Here is a 21,854-nt window from a genome sequence, read left to right on the forward strand (position 1 = left end):
GAGAGCCTGCGCATTTAACGCAGCGGAAAGTATGGTTGCAGTATTTCTGCGTATGACCGTACCTTTGGCACCTTTTGCACTGCACTATTTCTTTTTTCACGAGCGGTGGTTCGATCTTTACTATCGCGTTCATTAGGCGACTGATGTTATATATTTCCTTATTGTTCGGTTTTTGTTTAATGTCTAGGAAGAATAAGGATAACGGGTCTTTCGAGACTCTATGCCTTATATTACTTACGTTGACGACTTCGTGGCCGAGTTTTGAGAGTTCGTATTTTAGTTCGTCTATATCTGCTGAGTGGTGTATGTTTCGTAGGACCACCCGGAAAGGCCTTTCCTGTTTAAGTTGGTAGGTGTGGAAGTTGGCGTTCAGGGTCCTGAGTGTCTTGGTGAGTTTTCTGTAAGCTTCTGGGTTCGTCGGTAGTATTTTCACCTTGTTGTTGCTTATCTTAAGGTTATATTCCTCCTTGCTGGTATCTCTCTCTAGGGACTTGGTCATTGTCTGTATGTCAATGACGTCGTCCACAAAAATTGGTGGGGGAGGGGGGATTCTCTGTGAGTGTTGGTTTGATGGCGGTTCTACGATTTCCATGGCGTCGTTTGAGGATTCCAATACGGCGAACCTGTTGTGTGTGTTTATTTGCGTTGCTGGTTCTATTTTCCTCTTCTTTGTAGTGTTAGCGTCGTTAGTGCGGAGAGTTCTGCTACACTTCTGCCACGGGGGGGGGGAGCTCGGGGTAGCTGCGAGTCTGCTCCGGAGAGCCTGGTCGCGGTTACTGGGCCATCATCGAGCTAGTTAATTCGGAATGAACAACTAGTCGTGAGGCTGTGAGGCTAGTATTCGTGTTGGAGTTAGGTGCGTGGGATTTTCTTCTCCCTAGGGGGTAAGGGGCACTTAGCTGTGTTCTCTTTCGACGTTTGGGCGACACGTGTTGTTTTCGAACTACGCTGGGCACTAGAGACACGTCTGCACGCTTCGGCACTCCACAGCGAACTGCGATGCGAAAACATGTCATCAAATATCTTCGTATATTTGTCTCAAAATAAATTTATAAGATATTATAAATGGTCCAATTTCCTTTAGAAGAGGCTATGTTAGATGTTTCACGAATTGAAAAAATTGTTTATGGATTTAACTTTCTGTTATGTGTCGCGATGATTGATACTAAGACTATGTATACGGTAGAGAGATAAAGTACGGATTCGACGGTTGGACTTTAGACCGTAATAACTATGTTTATAACACGATAAAAGATATTTCTTTATGGTTGATGAAATGACTATGCATAGATAGGACGAGAGTAAAATTTGTTAGTCTTTCTTTGGACTCCGCAACTATTGCATGTGTTTCTCAACAGCCTGTGGTTTCCTGTGTTTGAATAGTAAAAATTTTATTTCTTATGTTTTATTAAAAATCCTTAAATGGAGGAAGAATTACTTTCGAAGAAAATGATATGAAGATTTTATCAGAATTCGCTGATGATGAATATAACAGTGAAGACTCTGATATTGGACCGGTACGACGAGAAGTGCATCTGTTACACGTGCTTTCATCGTTACTATCAAATAAAGAAGAAACAGAAATAGGAGAGAATAATTGATTGGATTGATCCGAACTTGATCCAGAAAAACATAACGAACAATTCGAAGGTGTCGCTGGAGTGAAAATCTTTCCAGATAATCCTCAAATTGTTACAGATGTCACGTCTTTATTTGTTGGACATAATTTATTTGAAAAAATTGTCCTCGAAATAAATCGTTATCATAATGTAAATAGCCACAGATATAAAAATTTTGCACATAGATCTAAATGAATCGATGGTCACAGTTCCGGAAATGAAGAAAGTATTTGCCCTCATAATAATTATGGAAATTAGGAAAAATAAGATTGGTCCACAAATTCACTTATAGAAATTCCAGTTTTTGGCAATATTATGAGTAGACGTCGGTTTTTGCAAATTTGTATTTTCCTCCGTTTCTTTAATAACACAGTTATCCGTCCAAATGACAACAGGCTAATAAAAGTACAGGAAACTATAGATTATTTTGTAATAAATTTAAAATCATATCTATCACTTAATGAAGGCATAATCCCATAGAGAGGAAGACTTCGACTCCGAGTTTACAATCCGAGCAAAAGTATAAAATATGGCATTTTCAATAGAATAATTGGCGAATCGAAGACACGATATATTTACATTCTTTCCTTTATTGTGAAAAGAGTATTATTTTGGAGAATACTATTATGGTATAAATCAAATGGATCAATATCGGAAAGAATGGCATCATGTGTATGCAGATAGTTTTTACAACAGTGTAACTTTGACTTCTAAATTATTATCGAAAAAGGTTAGATTTTGGGGAACAATAGGAGGAAATTAGAGAATGTCGGATTCTTTAAAAAAATATGAAACTGCAGCGTGGAGAGACATACCGCGAAAGAGAAAGGGGAGAAATTATGATACAAATATGGAAAAGTACAATGTAGTTAACAATGTGTAGAAGTAGTAAGTAGTTCGGAGTAGTAACAATGTGTTAATATCATTTATTGAGTGCTAAAGTGTTTTTAAATATCATTGATCTATTTGTTGTCCTAATTGAAATAATATCTTCAAACCCAAATACGTATGCTTTAATAAGCAATTCAATTAAAAGTGTAGTATGTTTTTATAAACAATATTAAGTACTATACCTAAAATTATTTTTCTTTATTCCCATTTTTAAGACGCTTTTATTTTTTTTTCAAGGTCACTGAGATCCGACCGTCTATATCTTCTATTTTTCTCACTGATTATACGTATAAACGAGGAAATTAAAAAGAAGTCCCATCAAAATCAGTGATGAGACACCTTTCTTACAAATTGGTCATTTCATGAACTGATGCAGATGCTGGATTGTTGGATATGTATCCAATATCCATTTACAAATCTAAGTAATGGGGTATACAATATTCTAATGGCCCAATCTTCTAAGTCAATGCAATTTCGATTTACTTAGCATATCTAATCTGTAAGTTGGCTGCAAATTAATACTTAGTAAAAAATTAGTATACCATGTGTATGAATAGTTCGCCATAACCATATGAGTGTTAAGGATGGTCCCATTGAATACTGAGATTTAGTAATACTGTGGATGATTGTATTTTTAAATACTTTTGTGAGCTTTGCAAAATATACACTTGTACTAAAATATCTTGCAACTTTTGCATTTTTAGAATCGTTTAAAATTTTATCAATATAATCATGATAGTTGTAACAATCATAATAGTTAATCACATTTCTCTATGGATTGGTCCTTGTATCACATTATTTCATATAAAAAAGTACTAAGTTGCTTATGCCAAACGAGATGCATTAACCAACGCATAGAGAAATGTGATTATTTTAAAAAAACTTGAAATTAAAGAACTCTACGTGTCCACGCGCAAAGAAACTAATAACTTCATGTCGTGTCCTTTTCGAGGCCATGCAACTCTTGTTTTATAATATCGTATATCTTTTATAATAATGTAAAATTATGAAGCTAGTTGCTTCATTCTATTTATGGTTGGCTACTTCATGCGCTAAGGAATTCCCTGTTTCTGCATTAATATCACGTTATTTATTTCTTATCTGACTGTAAAATGTAAATATATTGTAAATAACGTCACCGCAAAAACCAATAGAACTTTAATATAATTTTTCAAGAGTACGATTAATTTATGACTCATGGTTCCTTTTGCAAAGTTGGTAATACGATGCAAACAGAAAATGTAACTTTTTGATCTTGAAATTCTAGGTCAAGATCAAAATCAATTTTGCGGCAGTTTTTTTACATTAATCTCCACCAAACCAAGAGTGCAGGATCACATTGCGATGGTTCCGACACTTATTTTCCTTGCATCCTATACATTCAATTAAAGGCAATATAAGGTATATAAACATATATAAATCCTTTGACTATAACAATTATTTTTTCAATCTCTTAAATATTCGCTTTTTTCTCGATTTTATCGCGTTTCTGATTTCGATTAACGTTATCTCAGCATTACTAAATTCATTAGCCATTGTAGTTATTTCTATACGTTTGCCTTAATTTTCTTGCACTTTCTTGCTTACATTCAAACATCAGTTTGTGGTCATCATGTAATTTTAGGTTTTAAAAATCTCCGAAAACGGTCGATTTGATAATCGTTGGGATCTTATATAATATTTGCACGCACGTGCTGAATAACGAATGACACTTTCTCGAAAGATCAATCTTACTAACAAGATACAAAAGCAATACATTAGTTCACCGTAAAGTCGGTGTGTCGCAACGTAGACGGATTGAAATGAGAACTATTTGAAAATTATATTTAAAAAAAACCTTTTGATATTTTATTTACAGTAACTCCCGAAAGTATTCGAATACTCGCCATAGAATTTTTTAATGAATATATTATGTGCATTATACGAAATTTTTTGAACCAACAACACACATCATGATTGTAATAATAAGAGGAATTGGTTCGAAAAAGTTTATAGAAGTTATTAGACATTCATTGCGAACATATATTTTATGTAAAATTAGTATATAGTGTGAGTAGTCGTCTTAAACATAAAATTAGTGATAAAGATGGTCTCATTACATGTGGCTTATTGATATAACAAATAATTGACTGTTCAAATATTTTGGTGATCTTTGCGAAATATTTACTCCTAATAAATATCTTGTAACTTCTATATACATTTTCAGATTCGTTTCAAATACCAATGTAATCACCATAATCGCGTTGCGTTATAGTGTTAATAAAATTTTAAAATACTTTATATAACATACAAGGTGTCCCAAATTTAAACAATTGAACTTGATCAGTATGTTCTGTGAATGTAAATAAGAAAAAACGTCATATAAACATAGGACGGCAAATGCTTTCGGAAAAAGTTATAACAAAAATATTGATTAGTCGGGAAAGACACATTTGGACCGCCAGGTTGTTGGGATCTCCAGATCTTAAATTAATAGACTTTTATCAGTGAGGAATAGTGAAAGTGATTGTGTATAGTATAAAAGTCAAATCGCAGAAGAAAAGACAAGAACTAAAAGTAGAAAGGATTAATGATGCATTTACTGAACTAAAGCAAGATAAACATGAAATCGGAGAGTAATAAAATTCAATTTCCCTACGATATCAAGCTGGTATTCGAAACGGGAGACGGCATTTTGAGATGAAAACATAAATTAATTTTTTCATTGTAATAAAACGTAATAATAAAGTGTTTGCGAATCTGTCTATATAACATTTTTTCTTATTTCTGCTCATAGAACGCTGCGGAAATTTGATTATTGAAACTTGGGGCACCCTCTATACGCTACCATATAAAAATATTTGAATATTTGGTGCAATTCAACCAAAACATTGAAATTTTTATTATATTTTCAACATTATGATGGAAGATTGCTTCTCTACTTGCTAATTTTTTACTTCTTGTCATAACTCGGATCAAATGTTTTGTTACATTGAAGTTTTGTTGAATTGATTGAAAATCCATATTTATTTCTAACAAATAACTAATACCTCGGAAAATCTATATAAACTTCTAGAATATGGTTGGAAATACATCTCAATTAATTTTGTCATAATTCAATCTCTAGCCATTGTTAATGTTTCATTTTATTTACATTAATAAATATTAACTATAGTTTTTATCAATAAGATCAGAGGCAAAAATTAGATTAAAGGCCTTTATTTACAGTATATCCTATATATTTGCAATACATAATTTGGAAATGTTTAAATATTCATGCACGGTAGTGTTCATAAAATGTTTCTAGGAGTAGTTTTAGTAGGAATAATTTCATGAGTCACATGTATAAAAACTTGAATATTCTAAGGTATTCTTATTTTGATAATATATGGTAAACGTGTACGTTGACCCAATTGGCGAATCAACCGTAGTTTTAGTCTCTTGGATGGTTCGCTTAGACCACAAGCACTCGTCCACCAAGTTGTCGCAATAGTTAACAAGGTGGGGATGCGGGTCAGGCTCAAGGAGGAATTTCGTGATTGTCGATGCATCGAAGTGCTGAGCTGTGGGTTTATGATACTGCTATTCAATGTTCAGAAACGGGCATGTAGCAATTCATCTGGTCCGTAGATATAGGATTCGGCAGCAATAAAATAATTTCTTGCTTCTTGTTCCTGATTTCGACGAGCAACAGATTAAATCATAAAGTTTCTAAAGCATCTCAAAAGTAGTATATCATGTGCCCATGCTGTAAACGTAAATCTAGTAACTTCACTGTAAAAACTAAACGTAACTTTTCAAATTTACATTCAAAGAAGTTTAATACAAAGGAAAGAAGAAAAGATTAAGACACAATTATGAGGACATGTTCATACATCAGACTTATGTGATATATGTACATATCCTTCTTTAACTATTGTTTTGACTACTATTTGGCATATTCATATGACAATTATTAAAAGGAAAAAGATGAGTCTGAACCGAACAAAATAATGGGAAGTGACAAAAATTATAAACTAACGAAGTAAAAAAATTACAAGTTATTTATAATCCAATTATTTAGTGCTCTGTAACTAACAATAAAGTCTCCAGACCGTTTGTAATTTATCATCTTTTCCTATAATTTTATAGACATTTGTTAGAACTTTGAATAGGGTAAAAAGGCTCATGTATTTTGCATTTCATTCCGTTTCGCTTTTCTTTATGCAATTTATTGAATTTCCTGTTTAGTTACATTTTCTTCCAGCCATTTCAACGTTACGTCTTTTCCTTGTCCCATTTTGTTTCTTTGCACGTAACAATTTTCGATCCTTATTTTAGTGCAGCGTAGAAGGTAAAAAGTTCGTAGAATTTGTTCAATGTTAACATTAATTTGGTTAAATTGTTCATTTTGCGGTTTTATTATTTCAACATCGACGAGATTTAGTTACGGTCGTTAGATAGTGCTCAGCCATTGATTCCCAGAAGATAGAAATTCGGCAATGAAATATATACTGGAAATGGGAATGGAAGATCATAGAATTGGTATTAAATTTACAACTTTCGATGATAGCAATAATTTGATGTTAGTTCAGAACCAGTTTATTGCAGTATAGCAGTATATCTAGAAGGAATTGTTTTTTTGTAAAGGAAAATATCAGGAACCCATTGCTTGGAACGAATTAGATCAAGTCGGGTTAACGATAATGTATTGGCAATAAACCACTACATTTCGTCAATGTGTGACAAGTTTTTTCACTCCGTCAGCGAAGAACTCTACTGATAAAATGCTTCGCAGCTATCTTGACTTCATCCTCCATATTAAAATAAATACCTTTCAAGGCCTTCTTTAATTTAGGGAAAAGTTGGAAATTCGATGAATTTTCGGTAGCGCAGTGTTTTACGCTGTTAAAAATTCGATTGTTGCACATCGCTTGAATGTCGTTGATATTACATTCATATTCAACTTCGTTTTATACTCCTTGCCATTGTGTCAAGTAAATTTATTGACAATTGGGATTATTATAATGGAGCGATGTAGCTACGAGCTAGGTGCACCCGTACCGTTATAGCTGTTTTCGTTCTTGAGATACAGGCGAGTATGCATTGTTTATCACTCCTCTTTATCTCATGACTCCTACTATCGGGATTCCCAAAAATTTCAAGAATGCAAACAACGTTTCGAAATTAGTTTTGTTGAATATGTCCATGTTATGGAATGGACAAATACTATATTGACATTTGCAATCAATGATTTCACTTCTCATGAGCAGTCATTTATCACTTACAATTTACTAGATGACAAAAGACTTTCACATGCGACATTGTATGTTTAATTTGATTCGTTTACGCAAATCCCATGCTGCCTAAAACTATTATAAACACTTGTGTGATAAATTAAAAGTAATCTTTTCATGTTATTTTAATATCAACGTAAAAAAAAGTTATTTTACCAAAGGAGTTTCGACTATTGTAGTAATATTGTAGTAAAATAGTGTACTAATACAACAAGGATGAATACGTATCCTAAATTAGTCTCGAAAAGTGACTCAGGTTTTTGAAATTCTTGGAAATTTCTCGACTTTCGAGATACTTTCAGGAACCAGACTCTCGATCCCTAAAAATTTTTCGATCCGACTTAATTCGTCATTTTCTAATTTTCGAACACCTCTAATCTATTGGTTTCAAAATTCTCTATTATCTGTGATCATAGGAATCTCATATTACAATTGACCGATCAACAGTTAAAGATACTTTACTAATCTCTCTTTCCTACTTTTTTATTATAACTGCTTCCACAGACTTTATTTCTGTTCGATTAAATAGTAAATATCTCTATTGGGATTAAAGATAAAAAGAAATGTCCAAAACAAAAGTTGAACTGTTCACGCTGGTAAATAGGGTGGTATAAATAAACTTTTTTAATGCATGTTTCTTTTAAATTACATATAATTTTTATCGCAGTGTTATAGCTGATGTCAAGATGAGTTGAACCATATATGTTACGATCTTGTGAAATGATACACCTTGGATTCATGAATTTAGATTCGGTTATATCTTCAAGATTGTGAGTTTTTGTAGCAATGCAAAGAAATCAATTATTGATAACAAAAAGGAAGTAATCGAGCAAAATTGAACCAATGAGCTAATTGCTATTTCGGTTTATTGTATTTAATATAACGGTTTAGAAATTTTTCCTTCAGAAATCCTGTCCTGTCTGCCAGAAATATGTTGGAAAACTGTCATACTGACATTACATCACTTAATGGATATTTAAAAGAAAGTTCTCTTAATGTTTCAACAAAATGTCTTGTGTAAATGTCACGTACAGTGAAACTTTGAATATCCTAACATTTGAACGTTCTGTTATGCGAATATTCTGATATCTAAACAGTGTGTCTATTAGTAACAAATGTTTTTTTTCTGTTACAAATACTATTATTACATATATACTATTATCATTACTATTATAAATATGTAGTATTTGTTTTGTAGCTAAGGTGAAAGACTAAACAGATTTAATTCCGTATCGTTATATCGGAGGGTCCTTGTTACAATACCATTATTATTATATGTATAAAGAATAAATGAATGATGATGATGAGGGTCACGTCGAATGTAGTTTAGCGGCTAAAAAGATATGGGGTCCTTAGACATCAAAATAAACTGACAATCTCCTTCATCCCTTTTCTTGATTATAAAAAGTGGTTGTTTTTTTATTCGAAGGTTCATAAAAGAACAATATTAACAATAATCACTAGTACTTTATAGAATCTTCAATTTCTTTCACGCCTACTAATCAAAGACGTGTTATGCATTTGATATTTTCGAGATGTAATTTAGAAATGATATGTATAAGTGCTTATATACTTGGTACGTATTATCACATAATATTATCATATCAATGCATATGAATATGAACGGGCAAGTCTTGCACGTGCCGTGCAATCACTTCAGATAGGTCAAAATGGACTAAAGTTTATTGAAAATTTATAGTATTACGTTACAGTCTTTTAAACATAATTTTAAGAATTTATGTCATAGGTGCTATTCACGACCCCATAGGCACACGAAAAGAAAAACTACCGTTTTTAGTTTCTTTCCCGAGGTTCTTCCGTTAAGTCCGTTTAATGCGATGCCTGAGGCAATTTAGAATCCCTAATGCCTGTGTAAGTAGAACTAACATTATTGGTTCGTTTTGGTTATTGTTACGTCGCGTAACACTCTACCTAGCCCAGGCCACACACCGCGGGCAAGATGGCAACCAGATGTCTTCGGATACTCACTGCGTACCCTCAATAGTCTCAAGTATCTTCCATAAATCTCAGGAATTTCCTAGTAAAGGTCCTTCAAGCCAAACAAACGTCTGTTTCCGAAGAATTTCTAAAGACTATTGTCTACCACGGCTTGACAAGGGAAAGTTAGTTTTTCTCACGTATGATGCAACTTTCCTTCCACTAACCACTTTCTCTTGAGGGCGGTTAAGACCCTTCGTTTAACCAATTAACAACGAAGCCTATTTCCCTCACTCTCTTAACTAAAATCGTCACCAACAAATCCGATAGTCCCGTGCGCTAGACACACCCATCCTTAGCTTTCTTCCGACACAGCATCGTCTCCCAAGACAGTACTAATTTTACATCCTTCGAACAGTCAACATCCCTTGACCGGGTATACACACCCGTAGATCAGCCACTCATTCATCTCGTACATACGCACCAGCGTAACTGCCTTCGTTATAAGTTGTTGGAATAAACGGTGAAATATAACTTACTCTACTGTGTCATATTCATTTAACCACCTCTGTTATCTTAACCGAAACAGAGGAACGACTACTTCGCGGCGTCGATTCACCGAATCGTAGCGAGAATTTATGCCTCTCGCTGACGCGTTTTCCTCGTGACCGCGTCTCTCCGCGGACGGTTGTAACAGTTATTGTCACGCAGGAGAAGATCTCAAAAACCTGTTTGCATGAGTTACGTAGACTGGATTAGGGTTTTTGGAAACCATGAGATGTTGCTCTTCTACTTGATGGGGATTTCGTGTATATTGGTAATTCAGTTTATTAGTGAGTTTTCATGTGGTCAGTTTAGTGTCCTTTGTGTAAGATCTTTGATGTGCATAGTGAGATTGGGTACGACAGATTTTTCATGTAGTTTGCGTGAGCTATAGTCTCTTGGTTTGTTCAGGATTATCCTTAGGAATCTATCCTGGATTTTTTACTGAACTACAGACCTATGTTTCGTATGCCACGACGGATCTTGTACGTATTTTGTATAGGAGCATTTTGTGTTTTGGGTTTGTCGAGCATTTTGCGTATGTATTTTAGCCGCTGGACACCAGACCTGTGTTCCATATGTCAGGATTTTGTATAGGAGTATTTTGTGTTTGATTGACAATGGACTCTCTCTCTATCTATTAGGAAGAGTTCTAATTGTTACAAATAGTTTTTTATGCGGTCGTGTATGGCTGATTTCCAATTATCTTTAGTGTCAAGAATGACGCCTAGATACTCGCCTTTTAATTCTGTTGTTTGCTGGTGTACAATTAGTTTGATGCATAGATGTGTTTCAGTTTTCTCAATATTTGGGTTCCCAACTCTAGAGGTGGGTTTAACACTAAGAAAAAATGATTTTGATGGTGAGCAATTGCCTCCTCTGGCTACCATGAAAATGTGTACTGTCATCTGCATACATACACATGGGCGCGCGCACATACACACACACATGTATATGTTTCATATCTTCTAGTACTTTTAATACTCGTCTAATATTTTACTGAAACGTTTATATTTATCTGATATTTAAGGGCCCTTCTGCGGTTGTGAGAAGAAAAAGTGATTTTTGGAGTATTTTTCAAGAAAACGCGTATATATTTATTTCCATGAAGGGTTTGGTTAATAAAGATACATTTAAAGAAATCTTGTTAAATTCGCATGTAAAAGTATTTGTTTATTTAAGAATTATGTCCTGGAAGGCCTTTTTAAAAAGGTAGTTTGCGGTGAACACTCTTGCTGGAAACTGAATCATCTGATATTAAAATTTCGGAAAGATATAGCTGATATATTAGTTTATTTAATCTTTAATTGAAACATTTTACATGAAGTTTATTTGGGACAAAGTGACGGATGTTGAAAGTCAAATGACTGATTTTCATTTTAAAAAATATTCATTTTTCGATCATAAAATAAAAACTAAATATTTAAGAATGAAATTCATCGACTAAAGATTAAATTTTTATACCTAACGTAAGCCTTTAAGTTTTGGAACGGATTAGTTTTCGATTAGTCGTGGGTACCGACTTTGGAAATGCGTATTTTGACAAAAATGTGTAAGTTCCAAATTCCAACTTTTTAAAAACTTTTTGTTTAATTTACACAGAGTCATCTTGAATCTTTCAGGACATATTCTTGAGATAGTAGTCCGTGTGTTTCAAGAAAATATCAAAACCCATCAATCAAATTTTTCTAATTTCCTAGCACATCGGACCTTTTGAAACAGTTAAAATATTGTAATAGTGATAATAATATTAAATTGAAGTACATGCCGATTCTTATCTATAAACTATACAAGTAATTGTAAAATTTTGCCCTATTATTTATATATTATCCATATAAATTTTATATTTATATATTATCATATATAATAATATATATATAATTATATATATACATATAATTATATATTATCCATATATATATTATCTATAAAAACGTATTTTCGCATTTAAATATCTAAATTAAGGAAGTTGTAACATTCAGTAACCCATTAATTATTTATTTTTATTTGTTTATTCTTAAGTAATATATTACATTGAATATCAACTGATTATATGAAGCATTATCCGTGGGGAATATTTGGTTGACAATCTGTCTATGCGATTTAGTCCAGATGAACCACATATATAATTTTATTGGTTCTTGCCACGACTTGGATTTTTTTTAACAGTAATAATATTGTGATATCCTCATCAAAAGATTCCTTACTCCAATGCGATTTATAACATCCTGCCTTGACCATGCTATTTCACGTAAATTTTTCAGTTTACGCAACGTCAGTAAATAATATTACTTAAATGTACGATCTCCGGACGATATTTTGAAAACACTAATCCTGATAATGCAGTTTGTATACTATATGATCACCTTCATTATGGGATACATCTCTTTATGCCGAAATACTGCATAATTAGTACTACTTTTTCCAAGAAGTGTTTATCTTCTCTTATTGATCTTATTTGCCGGAAGAAAAGTGCGCACTACGCTTATAAACGAACGCACCAGGCAGTATTCGGATTATACCTCCTTTTCTTTAAATTTCGCACCAAACGCGAATATTATCAAAGAGGTGCTACAGCCAGTATGTAAACAGTCCTAAAAAATTAATGCTGGATAAGAATAATATTCATTTTTCTGTAGTGTTATAAATAATCAACTGAAGTTTCTCAAACTACTATGGATAATGTAGATTCAACCGATGTCGAATCGGCCACGAATCTATTTGCATCTTTCTTTGGTTCTGTCTATAGCTCTCACTCTGTAGTCTTTCCAGATTTTACCTTCGATCAATATACCCAATTTCAATAAAATCAATAGTTTACAAACATCTAAGGGCCCAAGCATTGATGAAATCGATTTTTCTTATATCATGCAATTTCATATTCGCACGAGCATTGCGAATCATTCTATACTTCTCCTTGATTACAGGGATTTCCGCTTTAGTTTGGAAGATTACCTTGATCACTCCCATCTTTAAAAAGAATCTATAAACCAGAGATTCAATAAGCGAAATCGTATTAATTTAATATATGCATAGATATACTAAACTACTTTGTAATAATCGTTTCAAAACATTGTATATTTTCATAATATAATGCAAGTATTGTTACGAATTATAGTGCAAGAAGCGTAATAGAAAAACTCGATACAACTTAGAACACAATTTCATTAATACTCTCCTCTCACACGTTATAATTAGATTAATCTTCTTCTGTCGTTCGATTCGATTGTTCTGCTAGAGTAATCCCGAGAAGAGGAATCGTTGATTTCTTCGGAATATTTGTATCAAGATTCTTCTACTATATATGTAGGTCATCTTTCTACGAAGTGTCATATCTCAATCAATATGTGTCAATTTATGCCTCTTCAGATCTGCTTATAATTTTTGTATACATTCGTCAGATGATACCGCTAAGTACGAGAGAAATATTTTCTAAAGAATACCGTGGTCAATGTACACGGCATAAATAAATTATTTATCCTGACCATGACAGTACCATTTTACACTTCTGGATAGGTGGAAATATGTAAAGAATAGCCACAAAATTGAATTGATACCTTGAATTTCAAGGCCAAATTTTTTTTCATTGAATCATATTCTACTCATCATAGAGGTAAAAAATCCCAAAAGATTCCCAAAGTGTCGTAATTTAACTGCTTTCTATTAATAACTAATTTCTATTAATTCTTGAACTCATCTTATTTATAATTGTAGCACGTAGATACCTCCGATATAGCTATGGCTAAGCGTCAGTTTTTATAGGGCTACGCCAACATTCTTGTTTAAGCAACTCCGAACTCACATCTCTATATTCCGGCCAAGTTTTCCTAAATATTACGCATCGTTTTTTTAAGTGATAGAAAGCATGTTCAACATGATATTTTTATTATTTAACGGATCCGTTCATCCGAACTGAAATGATTGATTGAATTTATCGAATCGTTAGAAATCTCTGCGATCTGATATTTCCACAGAATGCAGCGGTCTTTTATTATTTCTGGTCGATTATCGATATATTTTACGCGCTAAAAGATAATTCCCATCTGCTTCATCTATAGATCGTTATGTAAACTCTATGTGACTGTGAGATATATTGTAAAAATAATTAATTTTATATATTATATATAGAATTAATGAAAGACATCATTTTAACATCATTTTGGCTTTTGTTTTTCATATGTGTTTTAGATAATTAAACAATACATTCCATCTTGTATTTCCTGGTTTATTGAGACTATGACTTAAAACCTTCCGCTTTTTGGCAATGTCGGACATTCAGATGCTTCCCACATATATATAGGGTGTTGCATTTGAAGATTTATATGCAATTATCTGTCGAATTATTGAAAAAAAAGCTTCTACCAGAACTTACTTTATTTTGAGGGCATTGAGAGCAACAAACTACATTATTAGTGCGATTGTGATTTATGTTTAGGGTCGAATCGGCGATATATTTCAGCAAAGAAAATGTTGGCCATATTCAACAAAGGTAAATTTTGAACGGCAATAAATGATCTTGAATGACTTTGAAAGGCTTTCATATTATAGGATGATAAATTCAACTTGAAAAGGGCTATACGTCTACCTAAGTAAAAATATATGGTTTCGTTTCTAAAGACAAGGGTCATCTTGAAATGTAAGAGCAACGTTCACGTAGACGAGTTTTGTAACCATTACAAAAATCTTCGTCGAAAAAAAGTAAATTCCGCTTGGTAAACTTTTTTGAGTAAGGAATAGTTTAGCAGCTAATTGCGTGTGAAACTTCAAATGTTACCCTACATATGTATGTGTGCATGTTTGAATATTAGTTAATTTTGTAATAATAGATGTAATGTAGTAGAGTTAATGTGCTATGCTTTTATCGTGTTTGACCTACAAAACGTTTAAGAATAATATTGGAAGATATTGAGAATTCTCAACAAATGTCAGTTACGATATTACTGTAACAGATATTACTTATAAAATTAAATAAAATTAAAATTTTTAGAAGAAATATTAAAATATATTGAAATATATTGAAACATATTTACTGAAACTGAAAGAAGACAAAATCGAAATTATGAATTTATCTTTAAATATTGATTGTAGCTTTGAAATATGTACACATATGTTACACTACGTGATTCTCTTCAATGCAGTTAAATACTTCTAATGGTAACATATCAGAAAGATGTCTTTGTTCAAGAAATTGTTTCGAATGAAAATATCAGTCACAAATGATATTAAAATATCAAACTGATATATAAATGTTATTTTACTAACAATACATATTATATCTCATTAATTCCATGTACATATATATAAAATTCCATTGTAGAGTTTTAAAAAATTAGAGGAATCACTTAATTAAAAATGCTACAAATAAAATTATGTCTTATATATAAACCATAATTAAAAGAAGAATTTCTGACGAAAATAATATTATTTAATATCATAAATAGTACTGGAATAGTATAGTATTATTTAACTGCATTGATTAAGGTTAAGCATACATAATTGTTATTTTATACTTAAATTAAATTATAATTTAGTTATTCCTTAAAAAAGTAATCATGTAAAAATCACAGAGTATTTATTTATTTTTAACATCTTTAGGTAATACAAACTGTTTCACATACAGCAACTCAACCAATAGTTGTACAAACTGTTCCATCTAGCACTGTCCAAAATTTTCAATCTGATGTATCCAGCACCGTACAAGAGACAGTTTTTCGAGAAAGGAGTGGGACATACTTTAATGCAGTACCAGCAACCCTGCAAAACTTTTTACCGCCTAATTTATCATATAACTTTTATAATATTTCTAATATTACATATAAAGAATGATTTAATATAATATAAAAATTATATACTCAAATTAGTTTAAACATATATATACGTATACAAGTTTGTTTAAACAATAAGTAAAAGAGGTTCTTTTCTGGTGTTTAAATTATGTAAAATATTTATTCATTGTAAGTAGTATTAAAAGATAATTTCTGTAAAAATTGTATTTTTATTGATATGGTTAATACAATCACAAAGAACAGATTTTGAATTCAGAATTTATTCATATTGTTAGTGTGTGGCAAAGTACATACTGGCGAGAGAAATTAACTACTTATAACGCCTTTAATACTGCGAATGAAATAATAAGTCTGATTTGAATTGCTTATCCTTTTCTTTATATGTATTATGCAAATGTATATGATTTATAAACAGCACAAACAAACTTTAATTTCGGCATACGAGAAATCAGTTCATCAGGTTTGAATTTTAGCGAGAAGGTTCATTTTATGCATTATTGTAAATGTCATTACGACACATCTCTGAATCTGGATTTTTTTCTACCTGAATTTTTTCGTCTTACAATTCCATATCACTTACAAAGGAACATGCTAAGTGTGAATCGCCGATTTTAATAATGGTTATGTATGATGTAGTTCTCGAAAAACTATTTGATATGTTTTCTTCTACATATTGACGTTCATGTTGGACAGGTGAAAACAGCTTTCCAACTTGTAGATTGGAAATATATTTATTTTTATAAAAAATATAGTAAAAGTTAGCATAGTTTTGTTCATTTTTGTTGTAAAATGTTGGTCCATTTTCCTTAAAATTTACATCTATAAAGTTTAAACAATTGTACAAAATGTGAATAAATTAGAATTTTTATTTTCGGTATTATAATAAAAATTATTGTCTTTGTTATTTTCGTCTTTGTTATTTTATATAAATGAAGTTGTTAGGCATATATGATCGTGTATGATCGAAAAGTTGTAACAGTATATAATTTTCTATATGATTAATATGCTATGTTTCATTAATTTTTCTTCGAGAAATCAAAATTAGTGTCTAATACATGATACATATTAATAGTGCGATTATAAAATTGGACAGTGGATAAAATTTACAATTTTCGACAAAGGCATTGAGTAGCTTTTGTACACTTCCGGGCCCGGACGGAATCCCGGGCCGGATCTGGGGAGAAGTGATAGGGTCAGACCCCCCAAACATCGGTGCCTCTACACGAGATGTCTGAGAGAGGGAGTCTACCCCTGAGCATGGCGGACGGCGAGGCTGGTCTTGCTCCGTAAAGAGGACCGACCGACGACTTTGTAACGTCAATTCACAACAGACCTAATGGGAAAACCGAATATTTGGCTAACGGAAATGCTGGTTTTTCTCATAAACAATGTCACCTATGAGCCACGTTAGTAGGAGGCTACCTCCTCCTATCTTCATTTATTAACGTTATAACCAATTGGCATGGCGGATCGTTACCCTCACTTTTCCTAACAAAAAGTGTGAACAATGAATCCGCGTTGTTAGTTAAAAGGGACACGCCCGCACCGAGTTTTCCTCTGTAATAATACGAGAGCACCTCGATACTGAAAACTACAAACTCTCATCAATCAACATCTCTCCGATCAGTCGCGTAAACTGTACTTGTGTTATTTAATAAAGAAACATAAAGTGGAGTTACGGGTCAACCTTCTTGTATTTAAAACCTAAGCCTTAATTTTACGTTTTTTTTTTAATTATTTATTTATTTAAATTTTACAATTTGTCCAGTAGGACATTTGGTAAAATATTATAGCGGTATCCTAGTATAGCATGTGGGTGGCTACCCCCAGCGGGGTACCATCATCGTGTTTGTTAGGTTATGTCCTTTGTGAGATCTGTTGGGTGTTTCCTTTTTAATCTTCTTTTTATGCTTGACGTGTCGACCGTTTCCGCTGCCAGCCGGTTTGGGTGCGTTGCTATTCCTTCTCCGTACCTTCTTGCACTTCTGTTAATCTCCTCCTTGACCGTTGGTATTCCCAGGTCTTTCCGAATGTCCTCGTTTCTAACGTACCATGGCGCGTTTACTATTGCTCTGAGTATTTTAGATTGCGTTGCCTCTATTTTGGTTATATGGCTCATTACTGCTGTTTCCCCATAGTGCTATTCCGTACGTCCAGATTGGTTTTATGACCATTTTATATATTTTTAGTTTGTTTTCTATGCTTAGTTTGGATTTTCGACTTGTTAGCCAGTACATTTGTCTTCTTGCCATCTGTATTTTGTCTATTGTTGCTTTAATATGCTGTTTCCACGTGAGTCGTGTATCTAAGTGGTATTTGACTTGCCTTGTTTGTATTATGTGTGTGCCGTTTAGTATAATGTTTGGTGGTTTCTGTTTTCGCAGTGTGAATGTAATGTGTTTGCATTTATCGGGGTTTGCTCCAATTTGTTTTGCTTGAAGCCACTTTTCTATTTTTGTGATATGTTCTTATAGTAATGTAACTGCTGTTGCAGGGTTAGTGTGCCTGACTAGTACAGCTGTGTCATCCGCGAATGTCAGTATTTTGCTATTGTTAGTTGTTGGTATGTTGGCCGTATATAACGTGTATAAAATTGGTCTTAGGACGTTTCCTTGCGGAACTCCTGCCTTGATTTCTTTAGCTTCAGAGTATGTGTCTTTGATTTTTACTATGAAGGTTCTGCTGCTTAAGTATGGTTTGATTAATTGGTATATCTGCCCCGGGAACTGTTTCCCGATTGATTGAAGTAGGCTAGTGTGGTTTATTTTGTCGAATGCTTTTTCGATGTCCATGAAGAGTGCCGTGCAGTATTGTTTTGTTTCCAGCGCCTGTAAGATTTCATTGACGACACTGTGCATTTGTTCTATTGTGGAGTGTTTGTTTCTGAATCCGAATTGGTGATCCGGTATTAGTTGATTCTTCTCTATTATGAATTTTATTCGGTCGTAAATTATTTTCTCTAGTATCTTAGAGAACACCGGAAGTAGTAGATTGGTTGATAGGATTTGGTTTCGTGTGAGTCCTTGCCTGGTTTGGGTATCATTATGATTTGTGCCAGTTTCCAAGTTTTTGGAAAGTATTGTATTCTTAGTATTGTGTTAACTATTATTGTGATTTGTCTTATCGCCTTTGGCGGAAGGTTTCTCAAGATTTTGCCGTTAATTAGGTCGATTCCTGGTGCTTTATTATTTTTTATTTTCTCAATTATGTTTCTGATTTCTTGTGCTGTTGCTTTGGGTATGGTGTAGTGATTGTCAGTTGGTGTACTAATAGTTAGCGCATCCTCGTCCGTATGATTATTGTGGTTGCTGTTGTTGATGTTATCTGGGGTGAATGTGTTGCATAGATGGTTGGAGAATTCTTCAGCTTGCTCTTCGTTGCTTCTTGCCCATGTGTTGTCTGCTCTTCTGATTGCTGGTTCCATTTTTGTTGTCTTCTTTATTTTTTTTGTGGCTTTCCATAGGGAGTATTTGTAGTTCTCGTGAGCAGATAGTGACTCGATGAACTTTGTGAACTCGTTGTTGCTGTGCTCTTTTATTTTGTTTTTTATTTCTTTTGTGAGTTTGTTTAGGTGTTTTTTGTTTTCTTTTGTTCTGTGTTTTTGCCATTTTGCTTTCGCTTTTCTTTTTTCTCTAATTTTTTCGAGGATGTCTAGTGGTACTGTTTTTGTTTGTCTGTTGGTTATTTCAGGTATAGTGGTTGCCCTTGCTGCTTCGTGGATAGTTTCTGTGAGTGTTGTTAGTGCTTGATCGATGTGTTCAGGTGTTTTCAGTGGGATGTTGCAGCTGATTTTACTCTCTATTGTTTCTTTGAATATTTACCATTTGGTGGTTTTATTGCATAGCTTCTCTGTGCTGCTGTAAAGTATTGGTTTGTTTCTGTATATAATTATTATGGGCGTATGGTCGCAAGTAAGCTCGAGGCTGGGTGCTATGTTTAGTTTATTTGCGTTTAGTCCCTTTGTAACTGCAAAGTCTAACAGGTCAGGTATTTTGCTCGGGTCTGTCGGCCAGTATGTCGGTCTTCCTGTAGATAATAATATTGAGGTTATTATTTCTGATGTATTTTTCCAAGGTTCTGCCTCGAGGTGTGGTGATTCCTGATCCCCATAGCGTGTGCTTTGAGTTATAGTCTGCCGCTGCAATATACTCGTCACCTAAGTGTCGGAAGTAGTCTTCCCACATTTGCGTTGTGATTTTGTGTCGCGGCGGTACGTATACTGCTGACAACTGCAGTTGGCTGCTGTTAGTCTGTACGGTAACGGTGGTTGCTTCTATATGTTCTTTACTGACCTGGCTGTGTAGGTGATGTTTAATGTCGTTTTTTATTACTACTGCCGTCCCTCCGTGTGCTTTCCCTGAGGGATGCTTGGTGTCGTATATGGTGTAGTGCGGTATTTTTATGTAGCTTTTTATTGTGAGGTGTGTTTCTGAGACGAGTAGTATATCGATGTTATTGCTGTACAGGAACGTTTTAGTTTCTAGGGCCCTTTGTTGTAGGCCGTTAGAGTTCCAGGCTGCTATTTTAAGCGTGTCTATTTTTATTTTTTGCTCATCATGTTAGTAAGTAATTGTATTTAACTGTTATTTGTTGTGTTTGCTGTCTGAGGAGTTCGTTCTGTTCGCTTATCATTTTTGTAAGTATTTCGGTGTTTTTTATGGAATGTTTTATTAACTCTTTGATTTCTGTAGCGTCGTTGCTGTGGTTGTTCTGTTCTTGATTATCTAAGGGTGACGACCGGTTGACTACTTGCGCGTAGCTTCGGTTTCTAACGGTGTTAGTGTTAGTGTGGTTATTGTTCATTACATACTGTGTATTTGGTGTTGACATAGATTCTGTGTTGTCCTGTTGCGCGTGGAAATTGTTGTGTGTCCTGTTTCGAATTGGCGGAAAAGTTTGCTTTGTAGTTGTTTTCTGACTACGCAGCCTTTGTAGCTGGCTGGGTGATTTCCACCGCAATTATGGCATTTTACGTCGTTTATTTTTCTCGTGTGTGGGCAGTTCACTGTTAGGCGCTTCCCTGCGCATTTGACGCACGCCGGGTTTCTGTTGCAGTAGTTTTTTGTGTGTCCGTATTGTTGACACCGCATGCACTGTGGTATGTCTTTTTTATGTCTGGGTGGCTCGACTGTGATTATTGTGTTTGAGATTTTTTTAATTTCAAATATTTCTTTGTTGTTGCTTTTCGGTGCTAGCTCTATTAGGAATAGCGGTAGTGGTTGCTTAGTGTCAAATCTGGTTATATTGTTGATCGTCCTTACCTGGTGTCCGATCTTGGCCAATTCCGCGCATATTTTGTTTGTATTTGTTTTAGGGTGTAGACCTCTGATTACTGCTTTGTAGCTTTTGTCGGATGTGGGTTGGTAAGTGTGATACCCGGCGTTTTTTCCTTTAGCGCTTTTGTCACTTTCCTGTAGGTTTCTGGGGTATTAGTTTGTACTTTTACCTGGTCCAGTTTGAGCTGTTTGATAGCGTAGTTTTCTTTTCCTGCCGTGCTGTTTAGCAGATCAATGAGGGGATCTATTATTTTAGCGTCTATGTAGATTGGTGGTGGCTTGGGAGTATGTGTTCTTGGTGTTTCTGTAGGGTCTGTGTCCATCTCTTCTGTCAGTGAGCTGAAGGAGTTTTGTGTAGGAATTTCTTGTAGCCATTGTTGTCTTTCTGTTTCTGTAGTCCTCCTATCATTTGTGTTTGTATTTATTTTTCCTTTTTTTGTTGGGAGTTACAGTCTTCCAGCTTTCGTTATGTTGTGGTAGATCCTTGTTGGTATTGCTCTTTACGTCGTCTTCTTGTATTATTTCTGTTAGGGAAGTGATACATTT

General features: G+C 33.8%; 1 protein-coding gene across 2 annotated transcripts in view; it reads left to right on the forward strand.

Annotated features, from left to right (window-relative positions):
- The window catches only part of LOC117240528 (zinc finger protein 260-like), a 39,672-nt gene extending 22,869 nt beyond the window's left edge, over nucleotides 1-16,803 (forward strand). The window contains exon 8 of one of the 2 annotated variants that reach the window (XM_033506545.1): nucleotides 15,842-16,803. In XM_033506545.1, coding sequence (XP_033362436.1) covers nucleotides 15,842-16,072 — 231 coding nt within the window. In that variant the 3' untranslated portion in view covers nucleotides 16,073-16,803. Of the gene's footprint in view, nucleotides 1-2,747; nucleotides 2,849-15,841 lie in introns of those variants that run through there. The other variant, XM_033506546.1, reaches the window with a different exon arrangement.
- The last annotated feature ends 5,051 nt before the right edge of the window (nucleotides 16,804-21,854 follow it).

The sequence above is a fragment of the Bombus vosnesenskii genome, unplaced genomic scaffold (genome assembly GCF_011952255.1).
Source record: "Bombus vosnesenskii isolate JDL3184/JDL3185 unplaced genomic scaffold, Bvos_JDL3184-5_v1.1 scf7180000014758, whole genome shotgun sequence".
Lineage (NCBI taxonomy): Eukaryota > Metazoa > Arthropoda > Insecta > Hymenoptera > Apidae > Bombus > Bombus vosnesenskii.